Raw genomic sequence first — 19,243 nt, 5'->3', positions numbered from 1 at the left:
TATATATATATAACAAAAATCATACATGAACTACACAATACGTAAATTCTAGAATACCCGATGCGTAGAATCCGGCCACCTTCTAGTACTATATATAATTCTATTGACAATATCATGGGGAACATTCTACTATTATAGGAATAAAGTTTCTTTTAATGGGTAATCGTGTCAGTAAGACAATTTGATATCAATGATACACTTTGAATATCAATTTGATTAACGGAAAATTACAGTATCAAAATACCTATATAAAAGAGAACAATTATTGGACCTATAAATAATAGGACAGGATTAAGGGGAAACATAACAACCTAACAAATAAATATCAGATGATAGCCATTTGATATCAAAACGATATCAGATGATAGTCATTTGATATCAAAAGGATATATCAAAAGGATATCGGATGATAGTCATTTTATATCAAAAGGATATCAAATGATAACCATTTGATTAAGGGGGCGTGTTTAATACACTTTGATAGGGGCGGGGCAACTGTCAGATTTCTTTTGATGACTTGTCCCCCACCCCTACTACTACTGCCTTATTATTGGTTCCAAGTGCAACAACTGTTACTAGTGGAAACACTGATCAGACACTCACTACAACATCTACTGTTGTGCAGCAAACATATTCTGTAGATGTCGATGCAATGGAGACTACACAGGAAAGCATCACTAGCCTAGAGGATTTAGTTGAATCATAATGTGATATTGCATGTATTATTTTACATTTTGGTATGTTTTCTAGGGTTGGAAAACATTTCAAAATGTAACACATTACTTACTCTATATGCATGGGGTCATATTTTTGTTTTCATTTATCAAAAAAAATTGCAATTACTCTATCACTTCAAAAACAATACCTGCCTGTTAGAATGATGCCTTGCTCTGGACATGTTGTTTGGACCATCCATTAGCATTTACTGGGTTTAGGGATAAGATGCACGCACATAAACTACTACACTCACATTCAGACATCTTTATTATTAAAAATCCAGACACTATGCAGTATCTGCATATTGTCTGGTCCCATACTTGTATTCCAATAGCGTCCAACAAATTATGTTTGCGTGACATTATTGCATAATAAAGTATGGTGTTTTGTATGGGCTAAAGTCCCTGACAAAATTGTATATAAAAAAAAATACAGGGTGTTTTGCAAAAGAGAACATACATACATAGGTAAAATAATAATTCTGGACTTATTTTTTCATAACAAATTTGCCATAATTTTATTATTCATGTACATTCAGTATTATTTTTTTAAGAATAACAAAAAATCCTGATGTCATAACAATATTGTTATATCACAATGACTTATGGGGACCACAAACACAACCAACCAACCAAAAAACTACAAATGATACCTTTAAACTGATTCCTCACTTGTAGACCAGAAGTGGACACAGTGTTTCTGACACTACCATTCTCTACAAATGGTGCATTTAAAGCAGGCAACTCCTCAATGTCTTCGTCATTGCTTTCATGTAATCTACAGTAATTATGTAACACTACTGTCGATTTAATGACAGCCTTGACGGTGGTTGGTTGGAGTTGGATGGTGGTTTGATAAATGCGCCATCTTGAGGCCAAAATGCCAAAGGAACGTTCTACATAGCAACGTGCTGTGGCCAATTTGCTATTAAATAGGGCTTTTGATCTGTCCAGCCCCCTTCTGGGATATGGACGCATCAAATGCCTTGACAATGCAAACCCCTGATCTGCAACCATTACAAAAGGGACAATAGGGCCATTATTACCAGGCAATGGTCTTGGTGCAGGCAAACTTAAACTATCAGACATTAATCGTCTTGCTAAACGTGAGCTTCTGAAAATGCGTGCATCTGAGGCACTGCCATAGGCCCCAATATCCGCAAATAAAAAGCAATAGTTTGTATCTACCATGGCCAAAATAACTACAGAAAAAAACTTATGATAATTAAAATATCTTGATGCAGAGTTCGGTGGTTACTTCACTCTAATGTGTTTTCCGTCAATGGCACCAATACAATTAGGAAAAGCTGTTTTCTCCAAAAATTCATCTGCAATGTGCATCCATTCCTGTGTTGAAGGCAGCTGCATGACATGATGCCTAAGGGTCTCCCAAAGCACAGTGCAGGTATGCAGGATAATCTTGCCAATTGTGGACCTTCCCAATAAGAATTCGAAGTGTAGACTGCTGATGGATTGCCCAGTTGCTAGGTAACTGAAATAGAATAAAAACATGACATTACTTTGACTATTCATGTAATTTATATTTCACAACACATATTTGTAACATCCAATGACTGGCGAGATACTGTGTATGTTTTCTTATAATTTCTTTGGTTGGGAAATGCATATGTGATCTTTACTTTCCATATTGGAAAATGATCTAATTTTGTGTTTAATAAACAATTTTGTTTGAGTTAAGCCTCTTGATTCTTTAATCTTGGTAAATATAGAATGGAAGAAGTGACTTCTCAGTTTTTAATTTGATTTTGCAATGTGGTTAAGTGATCAAGATAAGGTTTCCACAAATTCGATATTTTTAAATTTAAATATATCTACAAAATGATGCTTAAGCAACTTCACATGTATTTCAATATAACCGATAAAGCATGAGTATACATGACAACACCTACCGTAAAGTCACCAACAGTCGTTCCTCAGGGGAGATGCTGAGGTGCATAGAGGTGTCCTGATGCTTCAAACGATGGTACACAAGGCCAAGGATGTTGTCAAATGAATTCATGGTGAGATGGCAGTAGGCTTGGAATTTAGGTGGAAATTTCCGCATTTCCCCATATAAAATATTAAAATGGCCATGTGTTTTCCTGAGCTTCACAAGGGGGTGAATCCACATCCTTTTCTCCAGTGGTGGCTCTTCTTCAATCATATGTCGCCTAACCCCAAATCTCCTAGATATCAACCAGAGCAAATACATGGTTGCTTCATTGGAGAGAGACATTTTGGAGTGTGTCTCATGTGAGAAAGAGCTTTGAAGCCATGTTTTTAAGCAAACTAACCAAATTGGGTAGTTAATTGACCAATTTAGCACACCAGGAGCACATTATGAGGGCTAACAAGGTTATTTGTGTGAAAATACGTATAAAAAAAAACGGACGGCACACAGACTGCACACGTACGTATTTCATGAAAATACGGACATTCCACACGTGCACACGGCTCGCATACACCATCACACGGATGCCATACGTACCGGAGAAATGCCCCACAAATACGGAACACGCACCCGAAAAACGGACCGTGTCATACGGACGTTTTTTTTGCAGAAGTGTGTTTTAGGCCTGTGAGACTGGGGAGAGTGAGCAACCATCAAGTTTGATGGAAAGGCTTCTTGGAGGAGATGAATGAGGAGGAGGAAAGACAATGAATTCTGTTTTGTCCATGTTAAGTTTTAGGAATCGCGCAGAGAAGAAGGATGAAATAGCAGACAGACATTGTGGGATTCTGGTTAGTAGAGAGGTAATGTCAGGTCCAGAGAGGTAGATCTGTGTGTCATCGGCATAGAGAGGATACTGGAAGCCGTGGGACTCTATGAGCTGTCCCAGGCCGAAGGTGTAGATGGAGAACAGCAGGGGTCCAAGAACTGAGCTTTGGGGGATACCGACAGATAGGGGGCGAGATGAGGAAGTGGTGTGAGAATGGGAGACGCTGAAAGTTCGGTCGGTTAGGTATGAAGAAATCCAAGATAGGGCCAAGTCTGTGATGCCCAGAGATGCGAGAATCTGTAGTAGGAGGGAATGGTCTACTGTGTCGAAGGCAGAGGACAGGTCCAGGAGGAGGAGGATAGAGTAGTGTCGCTTGGCTTTGGCGGTTAGTAGGTCATTAGTGACTTTAGTTAGGGCAGTTTTAGTGGAATGATGCGGTCGGAAGCAAGATTGTAGCTGGTCAAAGAGGGAGCAGGATGAGAGGTATGAGGACAGTTCAAGATGGACATGTTGTTCCAGTAGTTTTGAGGCATAGCATAAAGCATGAAGGGAATACACCAGTTGTTAGTGATAGATTAGGGCTGGGATGAGGACTGCGGTGATGTTGGGGATGAGGTGCGATGGGAGCGGGTCCAGTGCACAGGTTGTTAGATGTGATCTTGAGAGTAGAGTGGAGAGATTGTTTTCTGTCATGGCGGAGAAGCTGGATTTGGAGGAAGAAGGCTGAGTAGTTGTGAGAAGTGGCTGTGGTGTTTGTGGGCCAAAGCTTGCTCGGATGTTGTCAATCTTCTGCTTGAAGAAAGAGGCAAAGTCTTCAGCTGAGAGGAGAGGAGAGGGAGGTGGTGCTGGAGGACGGAGGAGAGAATTGAAAGTATTGAATAGCTGTTTAGGGTTGTAAGAGAGAGAGGATATGAGGGATGAGAAGTAGGTTTGTTTTGCAGCAGTGAGTGTGGACTTGAAAGTGGTCAGGGACTCTTTATATGCAATGAAGTGCTCAGTGGAATGAGACCTCTTCCATCTGCGCTCAGCAATTCTGGAAGCCCGGCTTAGTTCTTTAGTCTCCCTCGTGTGCCAGGGTTGCCTGTTGATTGTGCGGGTTTTGGTGTGTGTGAGGGGGGCAGCTGATTCGAGAGCAGCAGAGATTATAGTGTTGTATAAAGTTGCAGCAGCATCTGCATCGTGTAGAAATGCAATGTCTGTGAGAGGGAGAAGGGACTGAGAAAGGGCGTGTAAATCAATGTGTTTGATATTTCTGCGAGGGTGTGAAAGTTTGTGGAGGGGGGGTTGAGTACTTGGAGAAGAGAGGGAAGAGAATGTGAGTAGGTTGTGGTTAGACGGGGGAGAGGCGAGTTAGAGAGGTTAGGTAGGGAACAGAGGCGAGTGAAGATGAGGTCCAGCGTGTGGCCGTCTTTGTGAGTAGCTGCAGAAGGCCATTGGGTGAGGCCGAAGGAGGAAGCGAGTGTTAGAAGTTTGGAGACAGATGAGTGGGAAGTGTCAATGGGGATATTGAAATCCCCCATGATGATGGTGGGGATGTCGGTGGAAAGGAAGTGTAGTAGCCAGGTGGTAAAATGACCAAAAAAGGCAGTGGCTAGTTCTGGAGGGCGGTAAATGACAGCCAGCTGAAGGTTGGAGGGGGCGTAGATGCATACGGAGTGCACCTCAAAAGAGGGAAGAGTAACAGAGGGTGGTAGTGGAATTGGTGTAAAGGAGCATTGGTCGGACAGGAGCAAACCAACTCCTCCACCATGCTTGTTGCTGGGGCGGGGGGTGTGAGAGAGTTGGAGACCGCCATAAGAAAGTGCAGCAGGAGAGGCAGTGTCAGAGGGGGTGAGCCAGGAGAGGCAGTGTCAGAGGGGGTGAGCCGGGAGAGGCAGTGTCAGAGGGGGTGAGCCAGGTTTCAGTGATGGCAACGAAGGAGAGTTTATTAGTGATGAAAAGATCATGGATGTAGGATAGTTTGTTGCAGACAGAGCGAGCGTTCCATAGAGCTCCTGTTAGTGGGACTGGGGGAGCGGGGGCTGGGTGAATGGGTATGAGGTTTGAGAGGGTGCGGAAATTTGTGTTAAGCTGGGTTTACACACTGAGACTTTCTAGCGATCCAACCTGCGATCTCAACCTAGCCGGGATCGCTACAAAGTCTCTGGTGAGCTGTCAAACAGGCAGACCTGGCCAACGACCTAACAGCGATCCGGACCTGCAGAGCGACTAGCTGGTCGTTGGGGACGTGTCAAAAAAGCAGGTGAACTTCACCCGACTTCATTTAATGCCGCGCGGCTCTGTCTGTGTGCCGTGTAAATAAATAAATAATTAAAAAATCCGGCGTGCGGTCCCCCCCTATTTTAATACCAGCCAGATAAAGCCATACGGCTGCAGGCTGGTATTCTCAGGATGGGGAGCTCCACGTTATGGGGAGCCCCCCAGCCTAACAATATCAGCCAGCAGACGCCCAGAATTGCCGCATACATTAGATGCGACAGATCTGGGACTGTACCCGGCTCTTCCCGATTTGCCCTGGTGCGTTGGCAAATCGGGGTAATAAGGAGTTAATGGCAGCCCATAGCTGCCAATAAGTCCTAGATTAATCATGTCAGGCGTCTCCCCGAGATACCTTCCATGATTAATCTGTAAATTACAGTTAAAAAACACACACACACGAAAAATCCTTTATTAGAAATAAAAAACACTAACACATTCCCTCATTACCAATTTATTAACCCCGACAAAGCCCTCCATGTCCGGCGTAATCCACGGTCCTCCAGTGTCGCATCCAGCTCTGCTGCATGCAGGTGACAGGAGCAGCAGAAGACACAGCCGCTCCTGTCACCTCCACGCAGCTAATAAAGACAGCCGTGTGATCGGCTGAGCTGTCACTGAGGTTACCTGGATCCAGCGGTGGCCGCGGGTAACCTCAGTGACAGTTCAGCTGATCGCGCTACTCACCGCCGCTCCGGTCAGCTCCACAATGAGGTGAGTAGCGCGATCAGCTGAGCTGTCACTGAGGTTAATCGCGGCCACCGCTGCATCCACCGCTGGATCCAGTGGCGGCCACCGGGTAACCTCAGTGACAGCTCAGCTCATCGCGTTACTCACCTCATTTGCTGGTGATTCCCCCCCCCTCTCTCATACTCACCGATCCCCGATCACCGGCGCTGCACGGCATTCACACTGCTCCGGCGGCTATTCCTTTTTTGAAAAAGCCGGCCGCTCATTAAACAATCTCGTATTCCCTGCTTTCCCCGCCCACCGGCAAATGTGATTGGTTGCAGTGAGACACGCCCACACGCTGAGTGACAGCTGTGTCACTGCACCCAATCACAGCAGCCGGTAGGCGTGTCTATACTGTGCAGTAAAATAAATAAATAAATAATTAAAAAATCCGGCGTGCGGTCCCCCCTATTTTAATACCAGCCAGATAAAGCCATACGGCTGCAGGCTGGTATTCTCAGGATGGGGAGCTCCACGTTATGGGGAGCCCCCCAACCTAACAATATCAGCCAGCAGACGCCCAGAATTGCCGCATACATTAGATGCGACAGTTCTGGGACTGTACCCGGCTCTTCCCGATTTGCCCTGGTGCGTTGGCAAATCGGGGTAATAAGGAGTTATTGGCAGCCCATAGCTGCCAATAAGTCCTAGATTAATCATGTCAGGCGTCTATGAGACACCTTCCATGATTAATCTGTAAATTACAGTAAATAAACACACACCCGAAAAATCCTTTATTAGAAATAAAAAACACAAACACATTCCCTCATTACCAATTTATTACCCACAACAAAGCCCTCCATTTCCGGCGTAATCCACGGTCCTCCAGCGTCGCATCCAGCTCTGCTACATGCAGGTGACAGGAGCAGCAGAAGACACAGCCGCTCCTGTCACCTGCACGCAGCTAATGGAGACAGCCGTGTGATCGGCTGAGCTGTCACTGAGGTTACCTGGATCCAGCGGTGGATGCAGCGGTGGCCGCGGGTAACCTCAGTGACAGTCCAGCTGATCGCGCTACTTACCGCCGCTCCTGTCAGCTCCACGCAGCAAATGAGGTGAGTAGCGCGATCAGCTGAGCTGTCACTGAGGTTACCCGCGGCCACTGCTGCATCCACCGCTGGATCCAGGTAACCTCAGTGACAGCTCAGCTGATCGCGCTATTGCCTTCATTAGCTGCGTGGAGGTGACAGGAGCGGCTGTGTCTTCTGCTGCTCCTGTCACCTGCATGCAGCAGAGCTGGATGCGACGCTGGAGGACCGTGGATTACGCCGGACATGGAGGACTTTGTTGTGGGGAATAAATTGGTAATGAGGGAATTTGTTAGTGTTTTTTATTTCTAATAAAGGATTTTTCGGGTGTGTGTGTTTTTTAACTGTAATTTACAGATTAATCATGGAGGGTGTCTCAGACGCCTGACATGATTAATCTAGGACTTATTGGCAGCTATGGGCTGCCATTAACTCCTTATTACCCCGATTTGCCAACGCACCAGGGCAAATCGGGAAGAGCCGGGTACAGTCCCAGAACTGCCGCATATAATGTATGCGACAATTCTGGGCGGCTGCTGACTGATATTGTTAGGCTGGGGGGCTCCCCATAACGTGGGGCTCCCCATCCTGAGAATACCAGCCTGCAGCCGTATGGCTTTATATGGCTGGTTTTAAAATTGGGGGGGACCGCACGCCGTTTTTTTTAATTATTTATTTCAATGCACAGTATAGACACGCCCACCGGCTGCTGTGATTGGGTGCAATGTGACACCTGTCACTCAGCGTGGGGGCGTGTCTCACTGTAACCAATCATAGGCGCCGGTGGGCGGGGAAAGCAGGGAATACGAGATTGTTTAATGGGCGGCCGGCTTTTTCAAAAAAGGAAAAGCCGCTGGAGCAGTGTGAACGCCGTGCAGTGCCGGTGATCGGGGATCGGTGAGTATGAGAGAGGGGGGGACACTTCAGTCACTCGGGGGATTAGCGGTCACCAGTGAATCCTTCACAGGTGACCGCTAATCAGGACGCTACACAGACGGAGTCGCTGTAAAGTCCCCTTTACACACTGAGACTTTGCTGCACAGCGGGAAACAAAGGACCAAAGAATGGTCCTGAACGATTTGTAGCGATCACAACTTCACAGCAGGGGCCAGGTCGCTGATGTGTTTCACACACTGCAATGTCGCTGGGGAGGTCGCTGTAACGTCACAAAACCGGTGACGTTACAGCGATGTCGTTTGCGATGTTGCAGTGTGTAAAGCCACCTTTAGATTGTGGATGAGGGTTTGAAGTGACAATAGGGATGTGGCGAGGAGGACCAGGATTTGGAGAGATATCTCCAGCAGTGAGGAGAAGCAGTGAGAGTGTTAGTAGGTGGGAGCAGGAGAGGCTGTGAGATGGTCGTGTGTGTCTGCAGACACTGGGTCAAATGTGGAAGAAAATATGTGAGGGAAAGGTGAGATGGGTGGGGAGGATGGAGGGAGAGATGGGTGGGGAGGATGGAGGGAGAGATGAAAAGTTCATTACTGGGTTTAGGGATCAGATGGTGCAGTAGAAAGTGAGGTATTATAGAGGTGAAAGTTAAGAGACACACGAACATTATTTACAGTGACTATGTATGCAGTTACCTTCCGGTCTCTCCCGGCCCAATTCTGGCCTAATTCAATGCATCATACTTATATGGTGCATACTTGTCATGGTGAAAAGTCATGCAGACATATTCCAGTGAGCCTGACTTCTATACCAGGAGAGATCTTTGAACAAATTATTAAACAGCATGTATGCAAGTACCTGGATGAGAATGAAGTGATTAGCCAAAGCCAGCATGGGTTTGTAACTAATAAGTCATGTCAGATTAACTTAATTTCCTTCTATGACAGAATGACTGACTTGGTGGATCAGGGAAATGCAGTAGACATAGTATATCTTGACTTCAGCAAAGCATCTTATTCCATTCTTATTGCACAAATGACCAAGTATGGATTGGACAAGACAACTGTTAGATGGATTCATAACTGGCTCAGTAATCAGAACCAAAGAGTGGTCATGAATGGCTGCACATTCAGATAAAAGAATATCTCAAGTGGAGTACCTCAGGGCTCTGTCCTGGGCCCTGTGTTGTTCAACATCTTAATTAATGATTTAGATGAAGGAGTTGAGGGTAAACTGATTAAATTTGTTGATGTCATAAAGCTAGGAGGGATAACTAGTACTAGAGAAGACACAGAAAGGATTCAGAAGGATCTAGATAACATGGACAGTGACTAACAAAATGGTTTTTAACGGAGAAATTAAAAATTCTACATCTTGGAAATAAAAATGAAAACAACATCTACAGAATGGGAGGATTAAAAGTAAGTAACAGCACTTTTGAAAAAGACTTAGGTTTACTAATAGATCACAGACTGCACAGGAGTCCACAGTGTGATGCAGCAGCAAAAAAAGGCAAGCGCAATTCTGGGATGTAACCATGTCCTATGAGGAATGGCTACAGGATTGGGGAATGTTTAGCTTGCAAAAAAGAAGGCGAAGAGGAGACTTAATAGCTGTCTACAAATATATCAAAGGCTGTCACACTGTAGAGGGATCAGCTCTATTCTCATTTGCACAAGGAAAGACTAGAAGCAATGGGATGAAACTGATGGGAGTACACACAGATTAGACACAGTTTAGATATTAGAAAAACACTTTTTGAAAGTGAGGGTGATCAATGAGTGGAACAGGCCTCCCATAAGAGGTAGTCGGTTCCCCTTCAATGAAAGTCTTCAAAAAGAGACTGGACGGACTCCCACTTGTATGGGAAGATTTAGTGAATCCTGCTATAAACAGGGAGTTGGACCACATGAGCCTGGAGGTCCCTACCAACTCTACCATTCTATGAAACCCCTGATGTTCACCATATTAGAGTTCTCTGTTCCTGGGACAGTTCTCAATGATGATTCAGACCAATGGGTTCAAGGTTTTTTCCTTTTTTTTTTACCAATACAAATCATAGCATGACCCACAAAAAAAACCTTCATCCACACAAAAAATAGTTGTTATGGGTGCCAGATTTTTAATAGTTTATTTTGTAAAATTAGAAAAACACAAAACAAATATATATTTGGAATCTCCTTAAGTCACTCATAGAATAAAGTTACGAAACATCAATGGCACAATCTTTTTCTCAATTTTTGTTTCATTTCTTCACTGAAAACCTTTTATTTTCTGCTTTCCAGTACATTACATGGAAAACTACATTGTCACACCGAACATCTCAGACTATAAAATGTAAAGCCTATTTTTTAGAATAAAATAAAAAAAAAATTGTACATTTTTGTGTGGTGTCTCAATTTTTTCATACAGTAAAGGCCTCTTTACACGCTGCGATATCGGTACCGATATCGCTAGCGTGGGTACTCGCCCCCATCTGTTGTGCGACACGGGCAAATCGCTGCCCGTGCCGCACGTCGTCGCCCAGACCCGTCACACGTACTTACCTGCCCGGCGACATCGCTGTGACCGGCGAACCGCCTCCTTTCTAAGGGGGCGGTTCGTTCAGCGTCACAGCGACGTCACAGCTGCGTCACTGAACTGCCGCCCAATAGAAGCGGAGGGGGGGAGATGAGCGGGACATAACATCCCGCCCACCTCCTTCCTTCCGCATAGCGGCCGGGAGGCAGGTAAGGTGAGGTTCCTCGTTCCTGCGGTGTCACACGGAGCAATGTGTGCTGCCGCAGGAACGAGGAACAACTTCGTTACTGCTGCAGTAACGATATTAGAGAATGGACCCCCATGTCACCGATGAGCGATTTTGCACGTTTTTGCGATGATGCAAAATCGCTCATAGATGTCACACGCAACGGCATCGCTAATGCGGCCGGATGTGCGTCACCAATTCCTTGACCCCAACGACTTTGCATTAGCAATGTCGTAGCGTGTAAAGCCCCCTTAATGCATATTTATACCCCTACATTCATTGTTTACATATCTTAGCACTACAGTCTCTTTTTTGTTAATATATTTTTTAGAATAGGTAAAAATTTTGTAGAATTTCTTTCGGCTCTGTTAGCTGTGTAAACTAATGGATAACAAGACGGCAGTCAGATAGGAGCGCTAGGAAGCAGGAGGACTAGGTGAGTACATTTTATAAACAAACCTTTTATTTGAAAGCCCTCTAACGGCCACTACGCGTTTCAACAGTTGATTGCTGTCTTCATCAGGTGATTAGAGGGTAGGATAATGTAAACAACATACAGTACAGACCAAAAGTTTGGACACACCTTCTCATTCAAAGAGTTTTCTTTATTTTCAGGACTCTGAAAATTGTAGATTCACATTGAAGGCATCAATACTATGAATGAAAACATGTGGAACGAAATACTTAAAGTGTGAAATAACTGAAAATATGTCTTATATTCTAGGTTCTTCAAAGTAGCCACCTTTTGCTTTCATTACTACTTTGCACCCTCTTGGCATTCTCTTGATGTGCTTCAAGAGGTAGTCACCGGAAATGGTTTTCAAACAGTCTTGATGGAGTTTCCAGAGATGCTTAGCACTTGTTGGCCCTTTTGCCTTCACTCTGCGGTCCAGCTCACCCCAAACCATCTCGATTGGGTTCAGGTCTGGTGACTCTGGAGACCAGGTCATCTGGCGTAGCACCCCGTCACTCTCCTTCTTAGTCAAATAGCCCTTACACAGCCTGGAGGTGTGTTTGGGGTCATTGTCCTGTTGAAAAATAAATGATGGTCCAACTAAACGCATACCGGATGGAATAGCATGCCACTGCAAGATGCTGTGGTAGCCATGCTGGTTCTGTATGCCTTCAATTTTGAATAAATCCCCAACAGTGTCACCAGCAAAGCCCCCCCACACCATCACACCTCCTCCTCCATGCTTCACGGTGGGAACCAGCCATGTAGAGTCCATCCATTCACCTTTTCTACAAAGACACGGTGGTTGGATCCAAAGATCTCAAATTTGGACTCATCAGACCAAAGCACAGATTTCCACTGGTCTAATGTCCATTCCTTGTGTTCTTTAGCCCAAACAAGTCTCTTCTGCTTGTTGGCTCTCCTTAGCAGTGGTTTCCTAGCAGCTATATTACCATGAAGTTTTACCCAAGTCCAATTGCTATACACACTTCAGTTACACTGAACCAACACTACTTGGTACTGGTTAACTGACCAAGAAAGAAGTGAATAAATATGATTTTTTATCAATTATTTATTTTATTATCAATGAATTCAAACAAATATAGTATCAAACAAGAGAGCCGCCTGGGGGACACATGGTTCCAGACTATAAATAAATAAATAAACATCCTGCTCATTATGACACAGTGCAATATTCATACCATGTATAAAAATATCAATATTAAACTATTAAATATTACCATCACCCATTCTGTTACCATGCTGTGTCACACATCACGGGACATAAGGTCTATTTATTATTGTTACTACTGAGGGCAGTAGGGCGCCCTCTTTTGACAAAGCTTGTGGCGAAACGTGCGTTAAGGGTGGAGGGGCGCATGGCCAGATAACACATCGTTTAATGTAAGTAAACGCTGCTTTTTGATGGTAACAATTGTTTGCAATCAATACTTAGTAACTGGTGCTGTGTTATACCTATTGGATTGGATGAAACCTTTCTGTTGCGGGTGTGTTTGACATGATGGGAATAGTCATAAGGGCTTAGGGAAATTTGGTGGAATATTGGATAAGGAGATAATATACTACTCTGGATTTTGAAGTTATATCCACTGCCCTCAGTAGTAACAATAATAAATAGACCTTATGTCCCGTGATGTGTGACACAGCATGGTAACAGAATGGGTGATGGTAATATTTAATAGTTTAATATTGATATTTTTATACATGGTATGAATATTGCACTGTGTCATAATGAGCAGGATGTTTATTTATTTATTTATAGTCTGGAACCATGTGTCCCCCAGGCGGCTCTCTTGTTTGATACTATATTTGTTTGAATTCATTGATAATAAAATAAATAATTGATAAAAAATCATATATTACCATGAAGGCCTGGTGCACAAAGTCTCCTCTTAACAGTTGTTCTAGAGATGAGAAGGTGTGTCCAAACTTTTGGTCTGTACTGTATATAGCTAAAAATGGTTACATTTACATATTCTTTCTTTGAGGTAAACCTTTTTTTAAAAACAACCCAGGGAAATGTTTTACCTCACAAAAAGAATCAGCTGTGATCCCGTGCTTCCTCCCTGGCCCAGGAGATGTGGTATGATCAGACTATGTCCTCTACGGTCAGACACGGCCATTACACAGTACACAGCAGGGACACATACTGTATATAAGATTATCTTAGCACAGCAACATTTTACATTACGTCCAATTGTGGAAATTATTATTATTTCAAGATCTATTGATTAAAATTAACTTTGTGGGAAAATCCCTTTAACCCTTTCACAATATTTGACGTAAGTTTACGTCGTGGTTGGTAACACACCGGAAAAAAAAAAAAAAAAAAAAAAAGAGTACCAAAACTATATCTTTTAATAATATTGCTGACAAAAAAGTGAAATAAAAAGAGATCAGAATTTTGACCTGATGAAGGAGATGAATATCATCGAAACGCATTGTTAATAAAATCACCATCAAATCTCTCGTAATTTCCTCTTATTCATGGCAGCGCGGCATTAACACTTCTACACCAGTTTGAATTTGTTTCATTTGATATGGTCAGTCTTGATGCTGCGTATACGTTTCAACATTTAGTTTTTTTTTCTTCCTGATCTGAATTGAACGTACAAAAAAAACCTTAGAAAACGTCTGATATAAAGCAAGTCTGCAAAACAGAGTGCACTACATTTTCTTGATTTTAAAGTTGCTTGAAGTAATCTCAGTTAAATATATATATTTTTAAAAGGAGTTGCATAGTTTTCGATATCCGTTTGCTTACATGAGTATCGGGGAAAAATAAACCCCTGATGTTCACCGTATTAGAGTCCTCTGCTCCAGGGACAGTTATCGATGATGAATCAGGCCAATAACAAACAATAGATATCACTGAGATCAAACCAAATATTTGAGCAGTAATGGTTTTCTGTACTGGTTTTCTGTAAGGCATCCCGAGCCATATACCTGCCATATTTCCTACAATGTCAATATTAAATGTCTTCTACTTTGTGTGACTTCTGATGTTTAACAAGATATGATTTACGGTTATAACATTTCCCACATTCTGAGCACGAAAACGGCTTTTCCCCTGTGTGCTTTCTCAGATGTCGAAGAAGAATGGCTTTATGGCTAAAACATCTCCCACATTCTGAACACGAAAACGGCTTCTCCCCTGTGTGAGTTCTTAGATGTTCATTTAAATTTGATTTTTGAGTAAAACACTTTTCACATTCAGGACATGAATATGGCTTCTCCCCTGTGTGAATTCTCTGATGTATCTCAAGAGTTTCTTTACGCATAAGGCATTTTCCACATGTCACACATGAAAACGACTTCTCCCCTGTGTGGCTTTTCTGATGTCTTTCAAGATGGCCTTTTGCCAAAAAGCATCTACCACATTCAGAACAAGAAAACGGCTTCTCCCCTGTGTGAATTCCTAGATGCTTTAAAAGATTTGGCTTTTGAACAAATCTTTTTCCACATTCAGGACATGAATATGGCCTTTCCCCTGTGTGATATCTCTGATGTTTTACAAGATCTGATTTACTGATGAAACTTTTGTCACATTCTGAGCATGAAAACGGCTTCTCCCCTGTGTGAGTTCTCAGATGTTCTATAATATTTGATCGGTGAGCAAAACGTTTCCCACATTTAGTACAAGAAAATGGCCTTTCCCCTGTGTGAGTTCTCTGATGCCCAACAAGATCGGATTTCTGGGCAAAACATAGCCCACATTCTGAGCATGAAAACGGCTTTTCCCCAGTGTGAGATCTAAGATGGTCTATAATATTTGATCTGTGAGCAAACCGTTTCCCACATTTTGTACAAGAGAATGGCTTTTCTCCTGTGTGAGTTCTCTGATGCCCAACAAGGTCCGATTTCTGGGTAAAACATTTCCCACATTCTGAGCATGAAAACGGCTTCTCCCCAGTGTGAATTCTCTGATGTACAACAAGACTTGATTTTTGGGTAAAACACCTCCCGCATTCTGGACAAAAATATTGCCTTTCATCTTTATGATTATTCAATTTGTTTTTTCCACTTTCAGAACACGATAATATTTGATCAAGTCTATGTCCAGTGCTACTTTTTCCAATCTGTGATTGATTATCTGCTACTTCATAAAAAGGAGATGAAATGAGATTTGTATGTGACCTTCTCATCCAGTCTTCACCTGAAAAAGAGAAAAAAATTCAGTCATAATTAATACCATTAAATTTCTAAATAATAAGTAACAGTCGGCATACAAGTACAAAGTCAAGTTTATAGGCAACAGGTAAGTATGACAGTGACATATCACATATTAGATTATAAATTTGGCTCTATTACAGACAAGTACCTGATTATCTTCTCAGCTTCTGCTAAGTGCTATCCGTCATCGATTTAATAATAAAAACTCACTTCTCTTCCTTGTGCTCTCTGCACCTATCTCAATGAGTATGGGATAACGGGGAACGGGGATCCTAAGTTGTCCCTCAAGCTAGGGGGCTGTATGCTATCCCTAACCTCAGGGACTACCCCTGCATCTGACCAGTCCTGATCTGATTCCCCCTCCCCCCAGGGAGGGACAGGACAGGAGTGTGATGAAACCCACAGATAAAGACAGACAAGGGAGAACAGGTAAAAAAAAACCTCCGTCACACAGCATGCACACAAAGGTTAAGACAATAAGAAATTCAGGAGAAAAAAGCCAGAGCAGGAAGGAGGCTACAAAACAGGGTAAACTCCATAAACGCACCAAGCAATAAGTACAACTTTCACCAAAAAGTCTGAGACACCACACCTCACAGACGAACAAAGACAGACTAAAGCTGGCACGGGTAGAAGGTTACAACCAGCATAAATAGTAGAGGAAAGGATGTGATAGGCCTCCTCAAACATGTGATCAAAGGAGCAAGCAGAGCAGCAGATATTAACTCTTGATATACTGCCTATGAATCAGCACACAGCAGGTCGACGCCAGAGTCTGCCTGTTTTGATCCCAGACACCAGAGAAACCATCGAACTGTGTGTCAGAATCTGGAATCTGAACAGAGCCCGTTGCCGCCATGACAGTCTTCAAAGTTTGTGTAAAACTCAGTGAGACAGTACCTCTCCCGCTAAGAGGGGCCTCTGGACCCTCAGGACTCAGTCTCTCAGGATGGAGGCAATGGAATGTCCTAACCAGTCATTCAGCATGGATATCTGAGGCTTGAACTCAAGCCTCTCCTCAGGACCATAACCTCACCAATAAACTAAGTACTGTAATGAACGGCGAACTAAACGAGAATCAACGATTTAGGACACCTGGAATTCTAATGACCCATCAACTAAGACTGGAGTCAGGGGTAAGGGAAGCAGTGGCGTAGCAAAGGGGGGGCGGAGGGGGAGGTCCGCCCCGGGCGACACGTGTCAGGGCGGCAGCATTTTGGGGTTAAAAAATGCCGCCCCCATCATCACCGCACACACCCAGGTACTACCGCCCCCATCATCACCGCACACACCCAGGCACTACCGCCCCCATCATCACCGCACACACCCAGGCACTACCGCCCCCATCATCACCGCACACACCCAGGCACTACCGTCCCCATCATCACCGCACACACCCAGGCACTACCGCCCCCATCATCACCGCACACACCCAGGCACTACCGCCCCCATCATCACCGCACACACCCAGGCACTATCGCCCCCATCATCACCGCACACACCCAGGCACTACCGCCCCATCATCACCGCACACACCCAGGCACTACTGCCCCCATCATCACCGCACACACCCAGGCACTACCGCCCCCATCATCACCGCACACACCCAGGCACTACCGCCCACATCATCACCGCACACACCCAGGCACTACCGCCCCCATCATCACCGCACACACCCAGGCACTACCGCCCCCATCATCACCGTACACACCCAGGCACTACCTCAGTGACGTCCCCGCTGACAGCGCAATTCACTTCAGTTTCTGTGTGGCGCTCACAGGAGCGGCAATGTTCTACTGACGCTCCTGTCCGCTTCCGATGCAGCAGAGCTGAAAGCGTCGTGGGACCTCACGTATATTACGCCGGACCTGGAGGGGTATTTGGGTTAATAAAGTGGGGAAAGAGGGTTTTTTTTGTCTTTTATTTCAAATAAAGGATTTTTCATTGTTTGTATTTATTTATTTTCACTACAGATTAATCAAGGGGGTGTCTCATAGACGCCTGCCATGATTAACCTAGGACTTAGTGGCAGCTATGGGCTGCCATTAACTCCTTATTACCCCGATTGCCACCGCACCAGGGCAATTCGGGATGAGCCAGGTAGAGTCCCGGGACTGTCGCATCTAATGGATGCGGCAATTCTGGGCGGCTGCTGGCTGATATTTTTAGGCTCAGGGGCTTCCCATAACATGGGGCTCCCCATCCTGAGAATACCAGTCTTCAGCCGTGTGGCTTTATCTTGGCTGGTATCAAAATTAGGGGGGGACCGCACGGCATTTTTTAAAATTATTTATTTATTGTAGTGCAGGATATAGAAGCGCCCACCGGCAGCTGTGATTGGTTGGAGTGAGACAGCTGTCACTCAGCATGGGGGCGTGTCTGTCTGCAACCAATCATAGGCGCCGCAGGGCGGGGGAAGCAGGGAATACGAGATGGAATAATTAGTGGCCGGCATTTTCAAAAGAGGAAAGGCCACCGCAGCTTTGTGACAGCTGTACAGCGCCACGCCGGTGATCGGTGAGTATGAGAGAGGAGGTCAGAGAGAGAGACCAACCGACAGACAGGGAGAGATAGAGAGACCAATCGACTGCAAAAATGCTGCAAAACAATAATCCGTTTTTTTTTTTTTTTTTTACTGTTTTACCGGCGGCAGGCTATTGTGAACGATCAGCTGATCATTCGGCAGCCGGCCGGCCCACAAAAGCCGGGCGATCAGCTGATCGCTCTCAAAAGCCGGTCGCCGGGCGATCAGCTGATCATTCACAAAAGCCGGGCGATCAGCTGATCGCTCTCAAAAGCCGTCTACCGGGCAATCAGCTGATCGCTCTCAAAAGCCGGTCGCCGGGTAATCAGCTGATCGTTCGTCCGCTGAGACAGAGAGAGAGAGACATTGATTTCAATTATTAAACATAAGAGCTGAGCATGCGCAGTGAAAAAAAGAAATTCCGCCACTCAAAAAATGCTACATGCTGTGTTCCTGTCGCCCGACGGTCAGTCGTTCCACGACTGATCCGTCACGCGGCGGATGCAACGCAGACACATTAGTCGCAATCCTTCGTCCATACAAGTCTATGGAAAACAGCGCAAGCCATTAATGGATTGTGCTGTTTTCCAAAGCGGCAGACTGCTACTAACGCAAGTGTGAAAGTACCCTTATCGACGGCCAACGGAGGGGGTCAGCAAATTTTACAACCTCCCTGGGCGGCAAAAGCAGTTGGGAACAGGGGTTCCTGAACCCACATATTTCTTTAACAGAGATCTATGAAAAACATTATAAATCTTGTAAGATGCCTGGAACGCCAGGCGGAAAGCAACCTTGATTAGTGATTTTGTATGGACCAATAAACCTGGGTCCTAACTTCAGTAAAGGTATCTTAAGCTTAATGTTTCTTGTAGATAAGCACACCAGATCACCCACACACAGGTCCGGACCAGGCACACGTCTACAGTCAGCCACATGATTATACTTAGAACCCATGTCACGCAAATGCTGCTGAACCCTCTCT

At 44.5% G+C, this 19,243-nt stretch overlaps 1 protein-coding gene across 2 annotated transcripts in view; it reads right to left on the bottom strand.

Annotated features, from left to right (window-relative positions):
- Positions 1–13,390: 13,390 nt before the first annotated feature.
- The window catches only part of LOC142292356 (uncharacterized), a 28,517-nt gene continuing 22,664 nt past the window's right edge, over positions 13,391–19,243 (bottom strand). For both annotated transcript variants that reach the window (XM_075337674.1, XM_075337673.1), the window contains exon 7: positions 13,391–15,720. In XM_075337674.1, the coding sequence (XP_075193789.1) occupies positions 14,537–15,720 (1,184 nt within the window). In that variant the 3' untranslated portion in view covers positions 13,391–14,536. The remainder of the gene's footprint in view (positions 15,721–19,243) is intronic.

The sequence above is a fragment of the Anomaloglossus baeobatrachus genome, chromosome 2 (genome assembly GCF_048569485.1).
Source record: "Anomaloglossus baeobatrachus isolate aAnoBae1 chromosome 2, aAnoBae1.hap1, whole genome shotgun sequence".
Taxonomy (NCBI): Eukaryota; Metazoa; Chordata; class Amphibia; order Anura; family Aromobatidae; genus Anomaloglossus; species Anomaloglossus baeobatrachus.
This window is presented reverse-complemented; position numbering and strand designations above follow the sequence as displayed.